This window comes from Photinus pyralis, unplaced genomic scaffold (genome assembly GCF_008802855.1).
Source record: "Photinus pyralis isolate 1611_PpyrPB1 unplaced genomic scaffold, Ppyr1.3 Ppyr1.4_LG2, whole genome shotgun sequence".
Lineage (NCBI taxonomy): Eukaryota > Metazoa > Arthropoda > Insecta > Coleoptera > Lampyridae > Photinus > Photinus pyralis.
Window position 1 is genome coordinate 47408711 of NW_022170403.1, and position 27769 is coordinate 47436479.

At 34.7% G+C, this 27769-nt stretch overlaps 2 protein-coding genes across 5 annotated transcripts in view; one reads left to right on the forward strand and one right to left on the reverse strand.

Moving 5' to 3' along the window:
- Positions 1-27769, reverse strand: part of LOC116162747 — a 115281-nt gene that overhangs the window by 13006 nt on the left and 74506 nt on the right. The window lies entirely within an intron of this gene.
- On the forward strand, positions 1670-27051 carry LOC116162750. Of its 3 annotated transcripts, XM_031476441.1 has the most exons (5): positions 1670-1864; positions 13574-13741; positions 22350-22529; positions 25993-26227; positions 26357-27051. In XM_031476441.1, exons 1-5 carry the CDS (start codon positions 1798-1800, stop codon positions 26463-26465), a joined length of 759 nt encoding a protein of 252 aa, XP_031332301.1. In that variant the 5' UTR covers positions 1670-1797; the 3' UTR covers positions 26466-27051. The 3 variants fall into 3 exon arrangements, with proteins under 3 accessions (XP_031332301.1, XP_031332302.1, XP_031332303.1); XM_031476442.1 differs by lacking the exon at positions 13574-13741 and having other exon boundaries at positions 1696-1864; XM_031476443.1 differs by lacking the exons at positions 1670-1864; positions 13574-13741 and adding an exon at positions 7294-7315.

The following is a 27769-nucleotide window of genomic DNA, read 5'->3' on the forward strand; positions in this document are numbered from 1 at the left end:
TATGTCATAAATGCCATATGAGGTGTGCAATTATCGCTCAATTACAGCGATAATTGCACTGTAGAAAGCGAAAGAGCCCTGCGATAATTGCACTGTCCATATCCATGGCAACTGGCAACTCCTTTGGACAATTTCACAATACACCGACAATTTATAAGTAGGTAACGTCAGTTTGACAAGTAATGCTTGTTCGGGAAATATTCATATATAATACCATAAGTAGTCGAAGTATTGTCGAATATTTTTGAGGTGCTCAGCTAATAATAATCTACAAATACTTCGACTACGAATGGTATTCGGAGGACTATTCAATGAATCAAAAGAAAAATTAAGCATAATTACCCACGCGAATGTATTTCCATGACAACAATAAACGTCAAAATAAATTATGGAAGTTGCTTTTCATTTTGCTATTGATTCTATTCGAACTTTTGTGCTCCAAGCTAATTCGTTATGAGTGGTTAAATTAAAAGATGTGGTGATAAGTCGGTTGTCGAAATTGATTAACAAACTAAGAAGAATGTTCCGGTTAATACGACAAAATTTCGCGTCATTTCACTGGTGGAAGTTTGACAAATGTCATTGAATAATCGCATTGAATTGTCGCTGAAATACCACACGTGAAATTATCGCTGAAATACCACACGTGCAAATTATCACTATAATTCGTTCCCATTGGCGCAGCAATTTGAAATCGAGACATTTCACTGGTTGAAATGTGACAAATGTTAGATGAATTGAATAGTCCCCTAAATTACACTCGTGCATCAAAATAAACCTGATAATTTTTTATTCAAGCATGTTGTCAGTAAAAAACTGCATTCGGTCATTTTCATATTTTGTTAAAAGAGCCCTCCACCTTCGGTGTCGGGCTCTTTCGCCAAAATATGAAAATAAACTCATGCAGTTTTTAGACAACATGCTTTCAAAAAAATTATCGGTAATTTTGATGCACTTGTGCAATTACCTACGATAATTTTACAGCACGAGTGATTTTAGTAGAAAATATAAATCACTCGTGCCGCCAAATGATTGAAACAAAAAATAGAATTTTACGCAAAGACTGTATTCTAATTTATTTTTTTTTTCCGGTTTCCCAAATTGAAAAATAATAAATGAGGACATGTACAAACGCAGAATTATTCAAGCGACAAGAAACCTATTTACAACTTTGCTCTAAATTAATTAGGGGAGAAAGTATTTGGATATAAAGAAATTAGCATTGAAATCCCTATGGTGCCTAAACTGTTTCTGTATACCAAATTTGCTTACAATCGGCTCAGCCGTTTAGCAGGAGTACAGGTAGACAGATCGAGATCATTGAGATTTTGTTTGATTCGGATTCCTGGTGCTTCAAAATGGGTATTTCCGTTAAAAAAAGCAGGGAGAATGTTTTGCAAAATAAAAAAGAAAGAATATGAGAAAAACAAAAGACAGTGGTCAAAATAAAAAACTTGTTTTGTGACCAATAAGATTTAAATAAATCCAAAAAATGTCACCGACCATCGAGGAAAAATGAATTCAATATCCACTCTAAACCCTCACATATGTACATACACGAATGAGCAATCTCAATTATGGATTTAATGTACATTTAAAAATCGTGTTCAGTAAAACATGAGATTATCCGTGTCTGAAGGATAAATTTGATTATGAGAAAAACATTTTTTTTTTAAGATGGTGATGGATTCTGAGAGACAGTAGGGGCCAGAGTGGGCCAATCCAACTTACCGAAGGTCTTGCTACGCTAGTTGAACGCGAAATGCAGAGAATATACCCAGTGCTGAAATTGTTATAATGATGTTATACTCCTCTTACGTAGTGTACGCAGTGACAGTTATTTTAGGATATTTTATTGTTATCGGTGAGTAACTATCCAGATAAATAATTAAGAAAATGCAGCCGTTATTACTATTCATTTGGCTCAAAAAAATTATTAAACTTCAATCGTAAGTAATAGATGAAGTTGATTATAATCTGAAAGTAAAAGTTGCTGTCCTATTTATAAACAATTATTGCCGTCGTACATTAGCGTTTGTAAACAAATATTATTTTTTATTATACTGTTAACGACATGTGACAATATACGGAAGAGATGGATTTACTTGGATTGGATCGCGATTTAGAGAAAGTGTATTTTCTTAAGTGGATTTCAAAGATAAAAAAAGAAAATACCGCATCAAACTTTCTTTTTTCTTTAGATGAAATCATTCAAAAATACCAACCTATAAATAATTTCAGTATACCGCATAAATAAGTTCTGTTACAATAATTATTTCAAATTCGCGTTCTTGACCTGAAAATGCGGCGGTTAAATGGAATCGAAGTCTCTGTAGTAAATTATTCATGAAGTAGTAAACAATATTGCATGTACATACTATCAAATAGCCGCATGCAAATTTGAACAAGTACGAAACCGTGCCCCTCAAATACACTGCTTACCGGCATTTTTTAAATGTCGAGAAAATATAGTCACGCAGCATGGGTTTCTTCACACTTTCCTTTACCACACAACATTAGTAATTAACAAGAAACCCTTAGAAACCATCCAAAAGACAATTAACCCACTTATGTCAAAATCGAAAAATGAATATGGATTCTATTTAGTACAGATTAAGTGAAAGGGCAGAAAGAGAGATTATAATTAATATAATACATATAATTCTACTCAAATATCAAAGGTGTGCATCGTATGTAACATAAGTGGCATACATTTAGAAATCACGTTTTATATTTATATCAGTGGGTCGCACAGACAGACTGATAAAACAATTTCGGCATGGTGTTACAAGACAAAAGTTGATAAATTTCAGGTATTTTTTAAATATACACTACGCAATTATGCAATTTTAACATAATTAGAGAAAATGATAATAACATCTGGTAACAGATCATTCAACCGCAGCTAATAAATTAGGTTTTTTTTGTAATGAATCACTACATTACAATTTACGATTATCTAATCCTTATTCCTTCTGATTCAGTCAGCTTACTCTATTGAGCGTCCTGTTTGTCCGATTAGGGAAAGGGATTTGGTAAATTACAGCTGGCTTCGTAGTGGAACTTTTATCATTGATGGATCTGACATCTTGCCCAAAACAGTAAACTTTCCCTACCTCTCCCGTGAGTCCATTGCCTGTAATGGCGGAACCACACGCTTGGCACTTGCCAAAAGTCCAAACACAAATCACAAACGTGGACGCGTCGCAAGCGTTTGCGGCCATTCCCTGATTTGTAAAGGCCCTTGTACACGTTTGGCGAACTAGTTGGGCCAATGAGTTGGTGGTGACCAACGTTCAGTTGTCAGTTTTCATTGGCCATTGACTATAGTGTAGATTTCATTTTGAGTGTCCTGTAGATTATGGATGTGGATGATGTGGAGACTTTAGCAGCCGCGGCAATTTATTTGTACACCGCTTTCAATTTATATAAAAAGGTGCACCAAACAAAGATGATTTTAAAAAAATGGCTCAAAAGAAGGTGCTGGATGCTAACTAATACCTAATTGATAAATACTTATCACCTCACAAGTTAAAAACGATATAAAACACTGAAACCGCCGCATAACATAACCTTTAAAAAAAAGACTGTTGAAAGCCAACGTGTGAACGCTGTTTGTGAGCCTTCTAAACGCGCCCAGATCCTTTGATGTGCGAATGAAAAACCGACAACGTTCGGTTTGTAGGCCAACGCTGGCCGACAATCACAACATAGGCCAAGTGGTCCTGTACACGTTGGCCTAACTTATTGGCCGAACGTGTACAAGGGCCTTAACAAAAAAGCGGCACTCGACGGATCGGCTACAAGCGCTTGCAAACCTACACAAGACAAGTGAAACACTCTGTCCAGACGTTTGAATTGTGGCGGCTTGTTGAGGTTTGCCAAGCGTATGGATAGGGATACGGCATAAGGAAGAAATGCTATGACGTTTGCGTTTATGGCCGTTTGACTTGGCGCAATGGTTTTCTGAATGGAAACCTATGGTTACAACCAGTATCTGTTTTTCTATGAGATGGTTATTAAATCTATCTACTAAGGGAAAAACACTTCTGGACTAGTTGTAGTAGTGTAGACTGCACAAATTGTTCATCTCTTATTAATTTAGACCTTCATACAAACGTACAGACATATTGCCTGGTTAATGTTTGAAACCTCGACATGTTAGGGTGTACGTATGTACATTCAAAAAGAGAGCTAAAATTATTCGCTAAGTACAGAGAAAATAATGCAATAGAGAATATCCATTTTTTTAAATATCTGCCACACTCTGGACACTCCTAACAAAATTAAATTTGATTTTCCTTGTATCTTCTGTCATGTACTGTACCTCTTGCTTTTGTTTAAATAATTCTAGGGTAACATCAGCATTATATTTACTGTGTTTAAACATTATCGTAAATCTGGACACGTCAATTTTTTATGTAGACCAGTCGATTTATTTGTTGTTTCTAACCGGTAGAAATAAAAAGTTAATGATATACGATCTTTAATTATATAAAATAAAATGATCGTTTTTATTTTCCTTCAATTTAATTTAAATAGACAAATTCAGTATGAGTGATACAACATGATTTTGGTAATTGGATTAATTACCGAATTTTTGATAAAATGAGAAATACATTTGAAAATGAACTAATTCGTATATCATTAGATGAGAAAAAAAATCTTCTTTCGATTGGGGTCATTATAAACCCTCTAAAGTTAAGATGGGGAGCAACGATTCCTTAAATACTGGAGCAGCGAGAAGACGGTTTTTAGCGCATTTCCACAAAAATAAAAAATAAATGCGCTATTGTGGCCACTTTGTCCGTCCGTCCGTCCGCTCGTTCCGGCTCGTTCGTTGAGACACTACTAGTTCTTTATCTTAAGAGCTATTGTTCTACTTTTTTCGCTATTTGGTTCGTTATGAGGTCGAGGCTTGCACCAAGGAAGGAATTTTTTCTGCGTTTATTACTAGTTATTGTTAATTTTACACTTTTGCCGTTTATTAACGATCCTAGAGATCGTTTATAATTTTGTATTGCTGTGGTCTGTCTGTTGGTCTGTCCGTCTGTTCCTCTATTTGTCCGTGTGAATGATAACTTTGTTTAGTTAATGTCCGATCGCTTTGACATCTCCGTTAGTTATGAACTGAATTGCATGAAGTTCAATATGGACATAGCTGCAGCCATATAATACGCAATGACAAAAGTCGAATCGATTCAAAATTCTTAGTGCCCTTTTCGCATCTCGGCCATTTATAAACCGAATTGCAAACTTTTTTATTTATGGAAGAATTTAAACGAAATTTGATATATAGGCACTTGGCATAAATGAAAATCTAACGCCAGTTTCAAAATTTGGTTTTGCGCATGCGCAGTGCCAACTTTTTTTTCTATGGAAGCATCATTTAAATGAAATTTGATGCATAGGCGCTTCGAACAAAGGAAAATCTAACGTTAGTTTCAAAATTTAGATTTGCGCATGCGCAGTTCCAACTTTCTTATTTAGAAAAGCATTGAGATGAATTCTTCTTATAAACAGAAATTAAAGTAGCCCGTCAAAAATGGATTGCACTTGTGCAACGCTATCTTTCATATTTGTGGCCGGATTTTTACGATTTTAACAGAAGTTGCATCTTACAAATGGGAAATGCATACAAGTGGAAATGCGCTTTTTGGAAATCGTTTACGATTACTTTTTAACTTGTTTTCTTTGCTTTTGCCTTAGCAACGGTCTGAACGCGTGGACTTTTATTTATCTATTGGCAGTCAGTCTGTGTATTGAAAACGTAATTCGTCAGTATTGTATAAAAGGTTTATGTTATTACATCTTTATACACAGTGGCCCAACGAGAAGTATACAGAGGGTCTTTAGGGTATGAAATTTAGAATCAATAGAATTTAAAAAGCAAAGCAGATTAGTAATAATTGGCTTTCAAATAATGTCCCATTTGCCATAGGATTCCATTTAAAATTTTAGGGGTTAAGCTCCCTACGTAGAGGGGTGAAGACTTGAGTTCGTGATTTGTATTCCAAAAGTTGTCCCCCTCGAATACAAAATTGACGTGTTCGAGGATTTTTCGAAATTTCTAAATTTAATACCCTAAAAGCCCTCTGTATACTTCTCGTTGGGCCATCGCAAACGATAAAGAAAAGTGCCACTTTTCTCGATAGCAGCACTTTTCCCCATCAAACTGTCAGAATGAAATGTCATATGAGTTTTTTAAATGTTTACTCCTTACTAAAAAAATTACACGTGCAATTATTTATTATTATTAGAAAATGTAAGACTAGGCATAGTGTTTCTATTCTTGCACTATGGACTAGGTGACTGCTGCAACGTATCGTGATATACACAATAATTATTGCTTGATATGATTCCGGATGTTGACGGCAAATTAGAGTCAATGACTGATACTTGCGAAAATTGTTGAGCATTATGAAAATTGAAAATCCTGTTTGAAGTTTCCACTTCATTTGCGATACTTTCTTGAACATATGCTTCCGCAAGCGCCACCCACCATGCCTTATTAACGCTTCGATACTCACTCCGAGCCGACGTTTTAAAAAGCAATAATCTTCTTATATTTACTTATGTCAACGTCTTCATGAATTGATAGAAGGCATTTATTTGATCATGGAGTACATCGACCACAACGTTGGCAAAATGATTATATTTTCAAATAAAAGTAACAATTTTAAACTAGACTTTGTCGATCTAAAATCGGATTCATTACTTTTAAATCCGAAGTACACGAAAAAATAGCATGTTCTACACGTAAGAAAAGTGGTTTTCCAGCTCGTGAAAATGTTCACTCACTAAAACACCTTTCTTTACTTGTAGAACAATCTACTATTTTAAAAGTGTCCGTTTTCGGAAAAAGTAAGTACGTGTGTAAGTCGGCGAAGCAAGTTGTTGAATAATGAAGCATTTTTTTTAAATTAAAAGTCTCGTTAAAAGTGTAGTGTTCTATCGTCCTGAAAGCCATTAATATTGTCTTCCAATTCAACAAGCCAGATTTTGTCATCAAGTTCAGTCTTATCAATGACACGTGAAGTTTCCTGATGCTGTCCGCGAGTGCGTTTGTGTGAGTTTTAGTGCGTCTGAATATGGCAAATTTGTTACGACCACATTGATTGGATTATTTAATAACAGTAATTAATTAAGCATTTTTATTTAATTGTCTGTCGAACACCTGCGTGCGTGGTACGTGTAAAAACAAACTCTGAATGCTTTTCCTGCTTTTAGCATTGGCGTTTTAATTTCTTCATGTTTTACGGAAAAAATGCGACCTATGCCAGATTTTTCTATTCGTGCCCAAGAATTATGTCAGGTATTAATGAAAATTTGTGTAAGAATTTTCGGAAGTTGAGGCTACTAAGTTTCTCAAATTATTAATTTAAAGTCAACGTTGAGATTTGTCATTGTGAAAGGGGGCCTCAATGAGGAAAATAATTACAATTCTAAATTTAAAGGTTTTGTTTTGAGATAGCTGGACCGGTATTTTGTGGGCGGCTTAGTGACCGTTTGCCATTCAACACGGCAATATTTTTTTTAATTCACTATAGAAGGCTAATAAAAGTAAAATGTGCCAATCCATAACTGTGGAAAGAAATATCACAATTTTCTTTCAGCACACATTTGCGATGCCCAGTGTGTAATGATTACTCACTGCTGTTATCTAATAGTGTGAACAATATATCCTATATTTATATATTACTATACCAAGTTTACAAATTTTTTTACAAAAATACATGTCTCTCGAGTCTCGCTGGAAAGATTGTATTGTTCTATGTTATCGACTCCAAATAACACTGAAGCAACGGCCAAAATTAAGTACCTATTAGAAATTTTAACGAGTTAATTTTTTAACAATCGTTTTTGTCTTAGCCTCGAGCTTGTAACTAAATTGATGGAAATTCAAGGTACCTTTCTAACTTGTATATGGAAATCTATTAATTTTTACAAATATTATGATGGATTGTCCTTAAATTTCATCTATAATCTTAATTAGGTGAACGGTATTAACATTACTGAAAGGTTGGCAATGTGTTTCGATTATTTCTCTCTGCCTTGAATCGTGTTATAATAAAGTAGGCACTCAATTTGACTGTAATTGATAGCTTATGTCACACACAATTGATTTTTTCCATTGATTAGGCTGTCGTCTAAAGATCTCAAATCAACAATGTTCCTGGGAAAAAGGACTTGATTGACAATACATGACTCATATATATTTTGACATTGAATAGCTGGATTACGCGGATAACATCAACATTTTGAAACATATCCTATGTTACACTTCCGATCAAAATCTACATACAACATGGAGTTCCCCAAGGTCCGATCTTGGACATAATTTAGTAGTAGTAGTTCTCATTATTCCAAGAAAAGTGTGCCAAACATTCGACTGATTGAGTCATGATGACACATCACACTGAACACGATAAGAGGATGCAATTACATATTCCAAATCCTACAAATAATCGATTTGCTATAGTGAATTTGATTATAACCTCAAACCTGTTTGTTTTTTTAAATGGTACTAATTATTACCTTCACATTTGCGTCACCACAAATTCCGCTTCAAATTATATTCGTTAAACACAAGCAGATGTTTTGATCAGATTTATAAATTCCGCAATTATGCAAATTACCTAATTTACAAATAAAACAGCAGGTACACATAACTGTTACTTAATTCAATCAAGTAAGTATTATGTAAGGCTACCTAAAGCGGAAACGTGCACTATGGAACACATCCATATTCCATGACGACGATTGATTTGATACCCATTTTCCCATGGCGCACATGTTCAATTTTTGTTTTGTTTTTCTTTCATTTTTTTGTCGGGTAATTGCAATGGATTTGTAACTCTATGTAAATCACATGTATTAAGAATAGAAAGTGATCCGATCAAGTTCCCAAAACGAACCTAATGATTGTCTGGCTTGTCATGGTCCAGCATACAATAACACTAAGAAATAAATGAGGTCAACACTACTGAAGTAGTACACGCGACCTTCTTCAAGGCATTAGTATGTAGTTTATTAGCTGCTAATGTGTATATGTTACGCTTCGTTATGTACACAACTGTTATTACGGAATAATGAATAGTATAGGAACTACCATTATATGCTTGTGTAATTTCTGTCTTCTACAAATCAATGATTCAATATACGTTTGATTTTTTTAAAGTGAATATTTCTAATTTTGTTTACGTTTGATGTTTGATTAGTATTATAATAAATGACGTGACCTTCTACAAAATAACTCGAATTTTTATATTTATAATATGGGAACTCGTGGGAACAAGTTTTACTTTTATTCTTTCTTAAATGCATCCAATATATTAAGCCCATTAGCGCACGTTGAAATTTGGCGAGGTACTTTGCTTTAAGGGTCTAAACACCCTCTGAAACCCCAGCGCCGAGGCGTTGAGTCCGTCACCCCAAAACCACCCCTAAGTGGGATAAAATCTACCTTTTTTGAAATTTTTCTTAATAACTCTAAAACTAAGGATTTTAAGAAAAAATGTCAAGAGAGAAAAATTGTAGAGATGTTCAGTGGCGCAAATAAAATTTTCAGCAACCCATTGAAGTACATAATCGAAACACTATTTTCTAATATTTCTATAAAATGCCGGAAACTGGTCACTTAGGTTGTCTACAACATGATCAATTCAATACTTCTGTAAGGGGGTTTTCGAAGTAGCCCTCCCCGTAGCTCTAAGCAATCACCCCAATAGTGGGCGTCTCGACTTTTCCGGCACCTCGTTTTCCTTTTAGTTCGTACCTGCAGTCAGTGTTGCTGTGAAGCGTCAATATTTACACTTCACGTTTTCTTTATTAAACGGAACTCAATGACTCTAACGGACTATAAGATATAAATAAGATGAAACATTTTTGGTGCCTGCTCGGACGGTAGAAACTTTTCAACTTGCACTAAGCAGACATCTGCTTTGTTTACTCACACTCCAATTAACTTTTTCTGAATACGGACAAACAGTTTTTAAAACTTTCCACAAATTTTTACTAAATCTCTCGCCAGAAAAGATTGCCGATCACAGAACACTTGATCCCGGTGTACAATCTATGTTTTTCTAAAGATGTGAGCGACTTCCGGGAAAGTATCATGTCAATGTTAAACAAAAAGACTTTTCAGTCAACATTGGCACGAACGTATTCCGGAAATCGCTCGCATCTTAAAGAAAAATAAAGATTATAAATCGACACAAGCAGAGTTGGACTGGGTCACTGGGTCAACTAGGTCACCTGGGTCACTAAATTAAACTGGGTCACTGGGTCACGTCATACTCTTTTCAGTTAGACCCAGTGACCCAGTTTGACCCAGCGACCTAATTTCACACGGAGACCCAATTCGACCCAGTAACCTAGTTTGATCGAATAACGCAGTTAAGTCAGTGCCCTCGGTTCAAGTGTACAGATTATGAAATAAATGAAATGCTGGTTTGTTGAAAATAATACTCGATTGCTTGACAACTGCCATTTCTGTGATGTTTGCTTTAATACTGCCGTAAAAAACTTTCCATGTCCCGAATTGTATTAGAATAATGTTATTTCTAAACAGTTCCCTCCTTCGTTTCTTTGCTTCAGGGCTTACCAGTTTGCTTACAGGTGTTCATTCACATTTAATTTTTTTCTACTAGTTAGCTTAATCCAAATAAATCTTTTCTCTAAATACTTTCATTGACTACTTGACTACAAACTATAAACAAATGCATTTGATTTTTTTAGGTATTAGTTCTCTTGAATGAAATTGGGCTAAGTGCTTGATGGCGAATATTATTGAGGAAGTTTTTTTTTAAATTAAAAGTTACTTGAAATTGTTTTGGATGATACCTAACAATAATTTAATTACTGGGTCAAGACGGGTCACTGAGTAAAGCTGGGTCAAGATGGGTCACTGGGTCAAGCTGGGCTACAGGGTCAAACTGGGTCACCGGGTCAAGCTGGGTCACCGGGGTCACTGGGTCACCGGGTCAGTAAACTAACTGGGTCACCTGGTCACTGGGTCACTCTATGCTTGACCCAGTCCAACTCTGGACACAAGGTGTGCTGTGACCGGCAATCTTTCCTGGCGAGAGTTATACTTCACTTGAGGATGACTTAAATCTTTTTTTAAGATTGCTTAACTTCTACACGCTTTATTTCGAAACCGACGAACTGTGTCTTCGACAAAACAACTAGGGTCCAATAAATGAGCATAAACAAAAAATGTATACGCTCTTTTACCATCGCAAAAACTAGCAACCGCAGTAGCGGCGTTTTTTACTCCGCCTCCAGTAAGTATTTAAAGGAACATCCATTACAAAATAATTCTTCTTCTGGATTTTCAAAAATACCGGCAATCACAATTGCACTTGATAACGCCAGCTTCGACGGAACGTGCCAAACGTCCCCACTTACGTCGAAATACCGAGCACATCACACCTGCATCTCTTCGTTATCTCTTAATAGCGATAAAAACGTGCGTTAGATAAATTTCGTCGGAAAAATCTCCTTATCGCAAACGACCAGATGTCCCTTTTCAGACGTAATTTCACGTTTTACAATGAAATACACAAATCTAAATAAACAATTTACAAAAACGATAAAATTTAAACAGAAAAATAATGCACAATTACAAACAATTCTAAAAGGAAAAATAGACACTGAGATAACAAATTCAACTACAATAAACCAACTCTGTGCTTATTCGTAGATAATCTTCCAGATTTACACTAAATCAAATATTGTCAGAGTCAAATATACAGGGTGTCCTGTCATTATTTCTTGGTGTTGGTGGTGACCGAAATAACGTTTAGGTACATGAGGTTGTTGACACAACAAAAAATGTTTATAATTTGTATGCAATAATATAAGCATTTTTGCACCATTATTAAATTTTCAAAAATTGCTCAACATTTTTCTTTGCATTTTTCTGAACAGTATGCCGACATTTCGATACGAACTGATGCAAATTTTTTCCCGGGTTTTCCCTTGGCCACTATAATTGTTCAGGAATCATTTTACCCTTTTGAGCGACTGGGATGAAATTTTGCGTCATAGGAGGAAGAGTTATTGCAATTTTTTTTGCTATTGTAAAATGTCATACACGAATAAAGGCAACTGGGTAACAGCAATTTCAGGGGTAGAATAGTTACCATCCAGATCCAGCTTGCTTCACAGTTTCTTCATAAAGACCAATTTTTTTTGTGGTAATTAAGCGTTAACTAATTATGGTGGCCGTTTTGTAACAATTGAAAACAATAATAATTAATGAGTTCAAACAATCATAACAAACATCACAATCGGTTCTTTTCAGAATCACAAAATGTTTTCAAAAGGAATTGTCGTGATGTCATTAATTATTGTTCATCGAGTTCTTCATACAATGCATGTTAAAACAATAGCGTTTATTTTCAAAACTCATTGCTGTGGTTTCACTAATTCTAATTAATTAATTAACTACTTCATATTATTGTTATTATGTTCTTTCAAAATCCCTGTCAACTGGCAACATTCTGTCAAGAAATAAGTCTTGAAATACACCTGCGCAGACTGAGAAATTGTTCCAAGTATAAAGTATAAACCATATTTTATTTCTTGAAAAATAAGACAGAAACGCCCAACAAAAAATTGAGCAATAATTAACGAGCACAAAAAGCCAATTTATGATTTTGGACTTTCTGTTCGTCCGTCCGTCTGTCGAACTGTCCAACACAATATTGAGCGAATAAATAACACACGACAGTTTTCATTTGTGATGTGATTTGAATAATACTTTCTAGTTCTACTACGGTGGGCGTTTTATACGACAGGGAAGTAAATTATACAGTAATATGATGAGTGCATATCTATAGTCTCAATTGCTCTCGTGTTCGAGCATGTATGAATATGGAAGCATGCGTTCGTTTAATTAGTACAGTATTTATGCATTATGTTGACTATTAGTTTTTCAACATCAATTAATTTGACGTGTTTTAGTTCGCATTATGCTGTATTACATTTCAGTCATTCATATCTGTCGCACGTGTACAATTTATGAAGTCTATTTATGAATGTACTTTATTCTACTTGTTTTGAGGTTTTCGCGGTTGTTAGAACTTTCAAACCTAGTTGTACAAATAACTATTTCGGCTTATTCCACTGCGGTATACTACGAAAAGTATACTTACTTTTTATTGGTTACCGCCTTAGCGAATGTCCCGGGTGGCCAAATAAGTATCGCACGCGGCTGTACGAAGTACGTAAATTAAGTAACGAGACTAGGGAGTAGGGGCCTATTACCTAACGCATAACGTTGTTGTTACATAGCGAATATCGTTCGGTAACGACTTTCTCTATTCTGTTAATTCTGTATAACATATAACATATGACAGTGATACGGAATTTAACTGTCGTTCAAGATCAAATCGTTACCATTACGATATCGTTTGTTAACGACAATATACAGAATAGACCCCTTAGACTATATAGTACAATAGACCCCCAAAGCGGTTGCTATAGCAACCCTGGAGCGGTAGGTGGACATGTCATACGCACGCGTCCGTAATCATTTTTCTAGTAAAGTTACTTTTTGTTCCAGTCAGATTGATTGAAGGTCCAGGGAATTTGAATCAGATAACCCATTCATACAACTGTAATGCATTGGGAATGGAAGAAGTCTGTGCGAAAATGGTTCCAAAAAACCTTTCACAAGAACAAAATGCGCCGATTGACGATGAAACCTCTTTCTTGGAATTTGTAATTACTGGTACGGACCAAAAACAAAAAAAAAGTGAATTATTGGCGAGTAAATAATTTCCTGCCATATCAAGCGACGTCATTGTGGGACAATGGAATCTATGAAAAAAAGCCGTAATCGACCAGCCGAATGTCATTTCATTTTAAAATCCGAGCTCCAGCACTCTGCTATGACAAGTGGGGTTAATTACACCGACGTACCTGAAATGTACACAACGCATCATTTCATAATGCCCTTACAAATTTCAAATTATTGCTCGTAATATTAATATCTATTGTCTTTCATTAAACTGAGCCTGAACCAACTTGGTTGTCATAAACGAGCAACGTAAATAGTAAAATCAGCTGTAGCAACGAACGCATGCGTTCTATAGGACTCGGTAAAACGTATAGACTCGGTAGAGCACGAGGACTCGGGAAAAATCCGTGCTGCCGGGGTGTACGTCGCCGGGATGGGATGCACAGACATGAACACGTACTGTTCAATGGTTGTACCTACCAACTAGTTCTTGTCTGACAAAAAAGCAATGGTTAATCATGACGGATACGGATTATTCTGGGATATTTTCTGTATCGTATCGTATCATAATACATAATTATTACTATTTTTTGGGGCTTGATTTTTAATTGGATAATTTTATTTTTACACGAAAGTTTTATTGCAACGGAAAAAACTACACATTAAAAGCGTGATAACTGGAGCGATTTTATCTTACGCTTTTGATGAAGAGCTTTTCCAGGAGGAAACAAAATTTGAATGAATTAAAAATAAAATTATTCTGATTTAAAACCAAGATCGTGTGTATTTTAGGTAGAATACAAGACAGTAAATTTCACAACCACGATATTTTAAGCATGCCTACAAGCATTTTTATCGCTGATAAAATCTACCTAGCTTTTAATCACTTAAAAAATCGTCTGATTGGTTAGAATTTGAAACAATCGCTGCAGCTCAGCGATTGTCGACGATTGGTCGAATATTAATGGAGTGTATTAATCGCACATAAACGCAATTCGGCAAAATATGCTCTTGGTGTTTTTAGTACTTAAGCGCAAATAGGGTCTTTTTGGGGAAACACCAACTAAACATTTGGTCGAAAATTTCAACAGTAAGGTGCAGATAAAATTAGAGAAGATCATATTTTAAAATTTTGCCCAATGTTTAAAGGTACGCCAATTTGACAATTTAGGAATACTGTGTTCATAAACTTTCCTAATATTGCTTTTATAAGTAGGTAGGTAAGTATGTACATAATGTTACATTTGGCACGTGTCAATCTCTGTCTTAACTGCAAATGCAACATAATTCTACTTACAAATTTCCGTGTGAATGACTTTCATTAATTATTTCATCACACAGCCTTGTTTATAACACGCGACTCAATTATAAAACAATAAACTATGCTAGGAAATTAAATTATATAATCTCAAAGTACCGAGATCTGCAGCGCGTTAAAAATGTTTAACTACGGGATTTATGCATTTTGGATGTATGAGTGGATTGGGTAATAATTCTTACTTCCTATTGTTTTGAAACGTCTTTATACCTTTTACTTATTCTTTCGTCGGTTTCTACTTATTTATTATTGCCAACGGACTACGTAATATGAATAATATACAAAGTATTACGATTAAAATAGCTTCACGATCGGTACGTGTTGTAAAATGATTTTGATAAATGGTCGTCACTAACATACTTTTAATGAGCGACAGTGTAGGTACATTGATTTCTACCACATCGATTCTTATGGCACGTCAAACTTCACGCAAGTATTTTACTTTCACATAATTCATCACTTCATGGTGCATCATAAAAATGTACCTGTATAAGTACTATTTCCAAATACTAATTGTAATAGTATATAAAATTAATTCAATAATGCCCAAGATATACGCAACTATTACCTAAAAAGGTAATTTTTATTATCTTATACAGGAACGAACGTTTTACGGTATAGTAAATAAATTTCACAATTTTATTTAAAGCATTATGCTCACTACACACTAAAGGAAATTAGTACGAAAATGCTGCGGAAATATGGAAATGCTAGCATTATGAAACGGTAGAAATGTTGAGAAATGTCATGGAAATGCGAGTGGAAATGCAAAAATGTAGTTAAATGCCATAGAAAATGTCATGAAAATACAGAAATGTTTATTAGTCCGAGCGTCAGAGATATTTTTGCTGACAAAATTCCTAGGGAAGATTTTTTTGTCAATCGCTTCGTTTTATCGTCATGATCAACACCATATAAATTTATTCCTAAAATTCGGTCCAGAAGTATATTTTTTTCAGCTTGACCAAAAAAATGGGACCATTTCGTGTTTTATCGCAAAATAACTCAATAACTATCGTTTTTGCGTAAAAAATACTCGTATATGAAAATAAAGAGAAGAAAATTTTCAACAGTATTAGTATTTACCTTTTTTTGTAGATCCTATAAATCCGCGGCCAGCTGATAATAAAGGTGGGGCATAACCTCCGATGCGCTCTCGCATGCACTCCCCTTATGGATTCATTTTTAATCTCAGGTTAACATGTATGTTGTAAAGGATCGGGTAGTATTTTACTAAATTAGGAATTTTTCGAAATATACAGGGATGTTTCACGTGCCGGGAAAGGAGGGTAGTTTACCAGAACTTTCGTACCCCGGGCGGTAACTTGGTGCAAACCTCTGGAAGCATAACATACCAAGAGAATTTAATTTGCTGGCAAAATGTAATTATGAAATTAGGTTTGTTAGTGCATTAGTAAGTTCACGCAATCACGTTAGGTATGTTTAGTTTTTAGTGCAAGTTAACTTTGGACCAACTTTCGCAAAATATGTTTTAGCGAAGGTGCCAGAATACTTTCTCTGTCTTGGCGGTGCCATTAGGGGCATTATCTTAGGCGGAAAGTTTAACACTTTTTTTTAGCCGAAACGGAAATGAGCAATTGAGGTAACCAAAGTAGAAGCTCAATACACAGAAATATAAAATCTAAAGAAGTACTAATTGGAGTTGTTGAAATGTTGCCTCCTCATTTATTAGGACGTTCCTGGATCATGTATTTCAAATTTTACCTACTAGGTTTGATAAAATTCAACCCAAACTCCCTATAACTGGTTTCTCACTACAGATTATGTTGAAAACCTATATTAAATTCATATCAAGATCAATAATATAGCATTAGAAATAAACTATAAGTACGGTCAATTTGACAGTGGGGCCTGGGAAGCTTTGCCAATAGTATTGTTTTAAAAGAAATTATATTAGGTACATATTATGGGCAAAAATTTATTCTGTATTTAGACACTCGTCCATTGACTCATATTTTCAATGAAAATTCAAAACTTCCAGCCTCGACTTTGTCTAAATTTTTATGTTATATAACATGACCCACCAATGTTGATTACCAAATCCGTTATAAAAAAGCATAGGAAAATATCAATGCATATTTTTTATCCCCTATCGATGAAACAATGTCTGAAGAAGAGAAACACATCGAAGAGGAAATATGTTTAATTTCCAGTGAATTAATTGGCTAAATTTCGAATTCAACACTTAATTAGGTATGGTGGAAGTAATGAAACACCTTCAAAAGTGAGATCAAATTTATTAAATGGAAAAGTGTTGATTCACGATATTTAATTCAAATCGGTTCATATTCAAAGGGGCCATACCGAATTCTCTAAAAGAAAAAATACTTCAAATATTACAACACGCCTATTAGGGATTATTTTAAGATGAGGGATGTAAGGAAAAAAATTCCCAATATTATCAATGTTTAGAATAGCACGATAGAGGTGCACGATTTGACGAATTTGCTGTGTTGTTTATAAATTTTAAGGTTGTAACATAATGCCATCAAATTTTTTTTCAAAACATTTCTGCATTATTAGAAGATGAACGTTCTAATAAATATTTGGAGAAGGCTACCCAAAAAAATCTCGAAAAATACGAAAGAAAATAGTCATATAGAAGTTTTAATCATGAACTTTGACAAAACCATTTAAAATTATATAAAAAAGAAAATAAAAATTACCATGCAGTCTGAAGCTGCTCTCAGGGATAATTTAGATTTTTTGCTCGATTTGACGTAAATTTGTCAATGAAACACATATATCGAATAATGAACAATCATTTGCTAATGAATGCAGATTGATTTTCTTTTAATATTCCTGTTAATAAATTGACATTACATCTAACAATTCGTTTTGGATAGTTTTTAACCACCTGTAAACAGAGTTGGACTGGGTCACTGGGTCAACTGGGTCACTAAATTAAACTGGGTCGCTGGGTCACGTCATACTCTTTTCAGTTAGACCCAGCGACCCAATTCGATCCAGTAACCTAGTTTGATCGAACAACGCAGTTAAGTCAGTGCCCTCGGTTCAAGTGTACAGATTATGAAATAAATGAAATGCTGGTTTGTTGAAAATAATACTCGATTGCTTGACAACTGCCATTTCTGTTATGTTTGCTTTAATACTGCCGTAAAAAACTTTCCATGTCCCGAATTGTATTAGAATAATATCTTATTTCTTTGCTTCAGGGCTTACCAGTTTGCTTACAGGTGTTCATTCATATTTAATTTTTTTCTCTAGTTAGCTTAATCCAAATAAATCTTCTCTGTAAATACTTTCATTGACTACTTGACTACAAACTATCAACAAATGCATTTGATTTTTTTAAGTATTAGTTCTATTTTATGAAATTGGGCTACGTGCTTGTTGCCGAATATTATTGAGGAAGTTTTTTTTTAAATTAAAAGTTACTTGAAATTGTTTTGGATGATACCTAACAATAATTTAATTACTGGGCCACCGGGTCAAGACGGGTCACTGAGTAAAGCTGGGTCAAGATGGGTCACTGGGTCAAGCTGGGTCACCGGGTCAAGCTGGGTCACCGGGCCAAACTGGGTCACTGGGTCAAGCTGGGTCACCGGGTCAACTGGGTCACCGGGTCACTCTATGCTTGACCCAGTCCAACTCTGCCTGTGAATCTAATCTAATGTGTTCAACGACGTTAAAATAACGGCCTTGATTGTGTCGCAATCGTTGCGTGGAATTCAGATTCAAAGTTACAAATACGCGCGAAAAGTCACAAAGAGAAAAGGAATGTCTGGGTTACAACGACGGTACCTGCTAAGTAAATTATACTCATATTTGGGGTACCGACAGACTGTGTCCCAGAAGATAGTTACTAAAAACTTTACCACAATTTAGGTCTTCAGCACACTTTTTCATCATCAGGAGATTTAATAATAATAATATAATAATCTCTAGATTTCCAATGACCCTACATAACTTCACCAGACACAGACACTAATCGTTACTTGATTTTAATCCGTGCGATTAGTTAACCAGGCTAGAACTGAGTTCTCACAAGATACACCGACCATAACAATAATAATAATAATAATAATAATAATAATAATAATAATAAACTTTATTTCCTCGTTTTCTTATAACACATCCAATTACAACACGAAAAAAAAGGAAAAAGGACTGCATTCAGTGCTTATAAGCTCTGTTCTTTTCCATGCAGCCCGGACAATAACAGATATATAAAACTAAATTTCTCATTGTCTCAGAAGAAAAAAAAAACAGTAATTCATTAAAGTTAATCAGGTGGCATGATTACATAACTACAAATTTGTTAAATTTGTTTTCGCAGCCAATCTTTAAGATGATACTTAAATGGAATAACAGATAAGTGCTTGAGGAGTGGTGGAATGGAATATTATAAACCTTAGCTACATTGTATGAGAATGATCTATTGAAATACGATGTTTTATGGTCAGGAATTGTTAATAGGCCTCTGTGTCTAAGGTTTAAATTATGAAGACTGCTTCGATAACGTAACCGTTCAGCTAAATATGGCGGTATTTGGGTAGTGATGACTTTATGGTACAGCACTGCAACATGTAGGCGTCTTCGAAGGTTCATATTGAGCCAGCCGGAGTCTCTAAACTTGCCTGATATGTGGTGCATGCGCCTAATCCCATAAACGAACCTTAAGCAAGAGTTTTGAACTCTTTGCACCCTACTGGCCGTTAAGGAATCAATGCACGCCCCATAAACCACATCACAGTAATTAAAATGACTCTATTAGAGAGTCCGTTAGATAAGTTTTTGTCTGTATGGATAACAAGTTCCTGCTAGGATACAACTTCCTCAACGTGGAATACGCTTTACGTATACAGGAATTAATATGTCCTTTAAACCTTAAGTCGGAGTCTAGTAACAGCCCTAGATTTTTGACTTCATCTACAAGAGGAAGAATCTCGGGAAGAATATTTTAATGTGGGATTTTGAACGAGTCCTTGCTAGCTGGCGACCAAATAACATTACCACTGATTTGGATGGATTAATACTGATGCAGTTTCAGATAAGGTATTCAAGTCTGCATTAATTTGATTTACGGCTGTATTAGTTTAATTCAATGTAAAAGAGCAATAAATCTGAGTATCATCAGCATATTGGTGGAATTTGCAATAACGTAATCCATTACAAATGCTGCTGGAATAGATACTATACAGCAGGGGACCCAGAATAGACCCTTGAGGGACGCCACGCAAAATACGTTCCACATTAGAGGTTTTGTTGTTGACAACAACGCGTTGTTGTCTATCTGACAAATAAGAATTAATCAGAACGGATGAAAGAAGTTTGTGACTAATCGTATCAAAGGCCTTACTGAAGTCCAATAGCACTACCCCCGTAAGTTGATTTGCATCAGTTGCTCGAATTATATCGTCCGTTATATTAAGAAGCGCTGTAGCGCAGCTATAACTCTTCCTAAAACCCGACTGCGTCGATGGTAGTAAGTTAAACCTCTCCAAGTACTCTACGAACTGTTCTTTCATTACCTTTTCGAGGATTTTTGACAAAGTGGGAAGAATGCTAATGGGCCTAAGGTCTTTGTAGCTTAGCAGATTGTTACTCTTGGGAATTGGAATAATATTCGCTGTCTTTCCCGCTGAAGGAAATGTGTTTGATGAAATTGCGATCAAGATCGGTCACAAGAATATGATCTATTAATGTACAAGATAATTTAGAGATTCTGGTGGGGTCTTTGACAATTTGATGCAGGCCTAACGCACTTAACATGGAGCAGTACTGTACCGTGTTAATATCATCCTTTTTAAATAAATCAATATTAAAATCCCCTAGGCAATTTCACTCATAGGACAAATTACGCTAAAAACTTCTTCAAAATCATTTAAAAATGTAAGTACATTACCTTGGGGTGGCCTATAAACAACTCCTAAAACAAACATCACCTTATTTTTATTCATGATACATACCCATAGTTGTTCAAAACTTTCATAATAGTCAATAGAAATAATTCTGAAGTTAAAATGTGATTTAATATAAATCCCTTCACCTACTCCTCTAGCACCTCTACCTTGCCTTAAGAAGACATAACCATCAATTTCAGCAATGAAACTAGGTAGAAAGATGCGTTTCTTCAATATGTAGACAAATCTTAACTGCATACTACCGTTGAGTTAAATACTCAATGACACTACCAAATGATCTGTGATACTAAATGAAATCTAGAAAAATCTGTTTCGGTATTAACTTATTGCAAAATTGTGTATGTTATTCTTCCTGGCAGTTTCGTTCCAGTCACGTACTGTATACAACTTCCAGAGTTAATAAACAAAGAGCATTATGTAAGCAAACATTATCCAATCTTATCTTAGTTAGACCATCAAAATCTCTCAATCATTTAATTCTAATCTATAATAATGACATTCATTTTCTTAAAACGGGTAGTTTTTAATTTTCTTGGGGAATTAATTAAAATTATCTTTCATTTAGTTCTAACTGGGTTAAGTAGGAGAGCACGCACCGCTAAAATGTATCGCAATAATCTACAATCTACATAATGCAAAACATTGCAAATATCCCACCGAAACGGGAAGTGATTGTTAAATAATTCTTAAGGCCCCAATACATTATTTGCATAATTATATGTTAATATTGCGCCTTTCCGGTGAGAACGAAAGCACTTGACATGTCTTTTTACTATTGACCTTTGATTACCTACACGTTCAAATTCACTTTCAATTCCAATATAGTAAGTTTAATTGGGACGGTACTTGTCAGTTGCAAATAATGTAACTGGGATGTGATTAATCTCCGATCTGTATTAGTCACGACTTTGACATTGAATGATATCGTCTTCCATATTAACCGTTTAAGAACATAAAATAGAAAGGCAAGACGAGACCGACTACCATTTTACGTGGTGAAGGTCTACTAGCGGTTTGTACATAGGTACAGTATTTATTGCTGTAAAAATGTATCATTTGTCTCCATAATCCGCAGGAGACCAAACTTCCAAGCATTTTGTGTAGGTATCTCAACTGTACTCGCTAGAAACCGATATGCACTTAAGTAATTAAAATAGGAAACGGGAGATTGCATACTTGGGCATAATTGCAAAAGTTATGCAAACCACAAATGCAGTTAGGTTACAGTTACCTACGCAGAATGTAGAGTTAGAAAGAGGACGTGCATTATTTTCCACTTTAATTAAGTAATGTTACAGATAATAAATTATAACCGAATTACCTATTTAATTAGTAGAAACCATTCTAATTTATATTCACTTTTTGTTCATAGATGGATCAGAGCAAAATACAAGAACAAAAAGGCCAAGGGCACCAAGACATCCGGCTGAAAACGACCTAGACGATGATTACACGGATGAAAGAAATAACGAATTGAGTAGCAGCAGAGTACCACTGGGTTTCCTGAGTCCCTCGGTGCAAGAGTACTTAGAACTCGGAAAATCAATTCCAGGTACAGTATGGTTTTATAGATTTAGGTAAATAGATCTTTGACATTATTGCAAGTATGTAGGAAGAGAACCAACCTAATTGAAAAAGATATTTCGCCCATAGAAATATAAGCATTTTTATCTTTTCTAAAACCACTTTAGAAACAACTACTTTAGTCTCTAAAAAGGGTGAACAAAATGTGATTTTCATCTCTAGTGAGAAAAGTAAAAACAATTGCTGCGTTAATGTTATGACATTTAAAATTGAAACATACCCGCATCTAGATTGCTATGTGCACACTTCATTATTGCATACGGTAATTAAATGTTTCAATTTTGATTTAGTTTCAGAAAAATTATATGTAAAACTTGAGAAGTGTGTCAATTAGACGAGAGTTGAAAAACACTTTCTTCTAAAAATTGTACAAATAACTATTCCAATATTCACAAAAGAAAAAGAATTTGCATGCACCATTGCGTTATAGGGTTTTTTCGGATCAGATCTAATGTGAGATGCGTGGTCACAACATGTAACTGTTTAATATTCCAAATTTTCATTTTATTTTTCAATTATTTCTCTTTCTAAACGCGCCTTGCAGCTAATATTGTACTTATTTATCAGAAGTTTGCTTCCTTGTTGTTTTGGTTTCCTTTTTAGCTGATGCAAATGAGATTGATATAGATCTGAAATTCATATTCATAATCACCTACAGCATTGTCAAAAATAAATAAACAACTTACTGATAACGTCACCATTATAAGTATTATGTAGATGTAGATTCCTATTGAACCCTGATAAATCGAAAATGGTACTTTTCGGTAGTCGTCAAAATAGGTGTATATTTATTAATGATACAAGTTCGTTTATAACGTCATAATGAAACCCGTGTAACATTCAATTCACCAGGCGTAGCCGAGTGATTTTAGTTACACAAGAGTCATTAACTCATTAATAACGTTCAGGTTTTCGAAATAGCTCGTGCAATGCGCCCAGAAATGAAAACAATGGTGTTTTTAGAAAAGGTAAAGTTTCCGAACCGTCCACCTTATAGTCCCGACTTATAAAAACAATAAAATAGTTTTTCTAAATTTTCTGAGTCATTTTTTTCATAGTGTGCAGAAAATTTTGGAGCGACCTCCGTATAATATAATAATAATATTGCCTTTATTTATTAAAAGAAAGAAAATGAGCAAAAGAAAAAGTTAGTTCAAGGCGAAGTTCAGATTGACAATAAGATAATACCATCTGTTCTTCCACTTAACCTTGCTATTTTGAATTCCGATCTTAGACCATTACATGGACTGCTATTAACCCTATGCTTTCAATACAAAATGGGTGGTCACGGATAGAGGGAACTGTAGTCGTGGGTATGTGAATCTCAGGGTAAACTAAAGGCATATCTAGGCGATTAATTAATTGACGTTTGTTAATTTATAGGTTGACAGTGTGAAATCGTTTCTAATCGGACAGCTTCGGACAGATTCGTTTACCCTGCGACTCACATACCCAGGCGATGTCCTTGAGACCTTGACCATATTTTAGTTACAATTAGTAGTCCATGTACTATATGGTCTAAGATTCTGATTCACGAAAAAAGAAGAAAATTACATTATAAAAATGAGTATAGAGTATGAGAAAAGATAAAGATAAAAAGAGATACATATAAGTTGCGTCCAATTAGGTGTACCAGTCTTACCGGTATAAATATTTAGAAATGGAGCCCTTACTTAAGCTGCATTTGTTTGTACCCGGAGCAGATCTTTGTGAATAGTGGTTTTGAATGTTTTTAGGGAAAGCGATTTAAGGTTCACGGGTAGTTCATTATACAAATGCGTAATAGGTGAAAGATTTCTTGAAAGCTTGTGTTTTATGAATCGGAGGTGTTAACAATCCCTTGAACCTCAAATTAAGATTGTGCACGTCTGTTCGAAAATTAATTTTCTCGTACAAGTAAGAGGGTGTTTTATTTTTATGATACTGTGGAATAAGGCCGCGGCATGCAAGAGGCGACGATTTTTCATATTCAACCACCCGAGCTCAACCAATTTATCTACGTTCTCGTCTTCTAATTCCAAATATTATCCCTGCGACCTATTGTAATACGACTATCTTCGGTGCTTTAATTTAATTTAAAAAAATCATTATCAGAAACTATAGGGAACATTAGAACTGTCATGTTTTATGTTGGGAACTTTTTATGCCGTTAAGTTTTAGGTTGGCAGCGTAGTAAGACTGACATTTTGAAGTTCAAACATGGAAGTACCCAACGAAGTACCTACTTGTACTAACTAGTAACTGCCAACTTAAGAGATGAGTTACCAAAAAAAACGACCATAATCACTGTCTTTGTACAACTGTTTTTGGCCGAAAACAGTTGTACAAAATCATCATTGTGACACCGAAATAGAAAAAATAAGTTTTAGACTTGCATAACCGCTTCGCAAACATTTTGAAACATGATTATCGAAACGCAAGTCTGGGTCCATGGTAAGGTCCAAATTATTCACGCTATCTTCCAACGCCAGCGGTCTATTATTTATCGTTATATTTATTCTATTCACAACTTTAATCTAGGACGATGTCATTATGACAGATTTGGCATGGCCAATTGGATGGCATTACGGCTTTCATAAAAGCACTAGTGTTATTATGAATTCATAAAAGCACGCAAATGATTAGATAATTAAAATCGAAATCTCGATACTTTGCCTCCTGTTATTTTTTATGAAACTATGTTAGAGAGGTCTAAATACCTAATATCTCGATTTTATTAGTGCGTAACATAAGTACCTGCACTAAATTCACTCAACTTCATCCTGCTGCTCTATTTACATTTTTTGGGAGCACCTCTAGATAGACATTTGTTATGATCAAACAAGGATAAGCGCAATTATTACAATTGGGTGTTTATAATTTCTTAAATCTCTCTACTTTCCATTTGTTATATAACTGTTACATCTTTTGTGTAAGTATACCTAATATAACAACATTAACTTTCTCCGGTAGCTCAAAAGTCTGCTGCTGCACCTGAAGCAGAAAATAATTAAAATAAACTTATGGAATCCTCATTATTTTACTTGATAGGGTAAAGAATGGTTGTTAATAATACACCTGGAAATAGTTGTTGAGATTGGGATCTCTTTTTCTATTTTCGTTCTCTCATCTCATTTCAAGGTATATCTCAATTTTGATCAAATCAGATATTTCGTAAATCTCAGGATTAAATATTTAAGAATTCGCACGTCACGCTATGCTTTAATAAAGTTATGTGGAAATAATTAAGAAACATTGGAGGCACATATTAGGAATTGTTTAATAATAAGACCTTCAGGGCCTCTACAAGCACTCTCACGTAACAATTTACACGAAGAATTATCGCCCAGCATAATGAAAATTGCTTACAATGTCTAAAAAATCTCACAAATATTGAACTTGCTTAAATAATGTTACAAACCTACACCATATTTAACTGAAATGATTTTTAGGTCGACCTGGCACGGATTATCCAGTTCTGGGCGTTGTGCCATACACGAATTTCTACTGCGATGACCAGCCTTATCCTGGATTTTTCGCAGATCCTGACACTAGGTGTCAAACATGGCATTACTGTGACATTGATGGAAGACAAACCTCATTCCTTTGCCCGAATGGTACCCAATTTAATCAAGCGGTGTTTGCTTGCGATTGGTGGTTTAATGTAAGATGCGATCTCAGTACGAGGTAAACCACAATTTAGATATAAACAAGGACATTTAAATACTTTCATTGTTATTAAACACGAGAGCTATTAACATAATTACAGGAAGATCGAAGATGGTTCCATGAATCATGAAACTATTTACTTTTTAGGTTGTACGTAATTAATGCAAGACTTTATGGAAGACCAAAACTTGATCCATCACGACCACACCGTACAATTACAAAGCAATTATTAGAAGATATATTTAATGATGAGTAATCGAAGTAGAAATTCAACGCCCTCATCAACGTAAAGAAGTGTTGGAAAGTGTATATATCATTTTTTTACTGTCATTTTGTAAAATAATCAAGCGTCCCCTGAAATATATAGTTGTATAATTACTGAAAAAGTCACATTCTTATAAAAGTGTTACATATCTTAGGTATGTTTCATGATAAAGGTTTTTTTCGGTCTTAATTTACCAAAAGTCAAAAGAATCGGTAAAGAAGCGAAGTTAATAAATCACTATAACAAAAGTATATCATTTGAAGCACTATAACACCAGCACCCGCTTTGGCCTTAGAAAATACCCAAGAAGCAAAAAAAAACCTTTATTAGTAACTATTGTGACATTATTTCTATCTTAGTGCCATTGTAAATTTATTGTTAAATTATGTGTAGTTTTTCACAATACTGTAACTAGGATTAGTAGCCATTTGTCATTTGAAATTCATAGTACTTAGTCCGTAACTATCACTTGAAATGTATAATTATTATTACAACAATCAGCCCAAAACAAATATTTAATTAAACAGTAACTCCACATACACATGTATTTGCTAATTAAATTATTATATTGCATTCATCTGTCCTATCAAAGATAGATTAATAGAGGTGTGGGGATTATTGATAAAAGTGTTAATGATATTATAAACCAGTAAATATTACGAATTGTTTGGAAATGATATTAGTCCAGTCAAATTAGCTCTAAAAGTAGTATAAACTGGATATTGTCATTTCACTGAACGAAACCAAGCGTATTCCTGTAAAAAAATCCGCTGAATCGGAAAATCATAGCCCCCCCGGCCGGAAACGCCCGGGCATATTGTTATAAACAAGAAACGAAGAAAAAACGGGAAAATTTCGTGTTTTTTCACATTTGACTGCCAATATCTCGTTAACTATTGCTCTGGGGGAAAAAATGAATAGAAATGAACTTGTTTAGAATAAAATTTTCTATAAGATACAGTTGGACCGGAACGCTCATTTTCAACTGTTATTGTTTTTCAGGGAAAAATGTAAAAACAGTAATGTCTAAAATTAACACTTTGTTATTGTTAAGTAAAATTCATTCGATCTTTTTGAAAATCCGTGTTTAGTAACTACTTTTGATAACAAAACAATATGACAAACCAGATCACCGTAGGTTTCATACTCATTGATTATTTAGATAAACAAGTAGAAAAAGGGATGCTTCGTCTTTCAAACTGGGGGAGTACCTACTAGAGTGTTCTCAATTTTTTTATACATATTATAACCCTAAATCAATCTTTTCCAATAATTGTCCCGATGATTCCTGCAAA

Excerpts from the sequence above, each read along its gene's own strand:
- LOC116162750 (XM_031476441.1), top strand. The coding sequence starts at position 1,798 with ATGATGTTATACTCCTCTTACGTAGTGTACGCAGTGACAGTTATTTTA. Across the intron at positions 1,865-13,573 it reads AGGATATTTTATTGTTATCG|TCAGATTGATTGAAGGTCCA; the intron begins GTGAGTAACTAT and ends TTTTTGTTCCAG. Across the intron at positions 22,530-25,992 it reads ACTCGGAAAATCAATTCCAG|GTCGACCTGGCACGGATTAT; the intron begins GTACAGTATGGT and ends AATGATTTTTAG.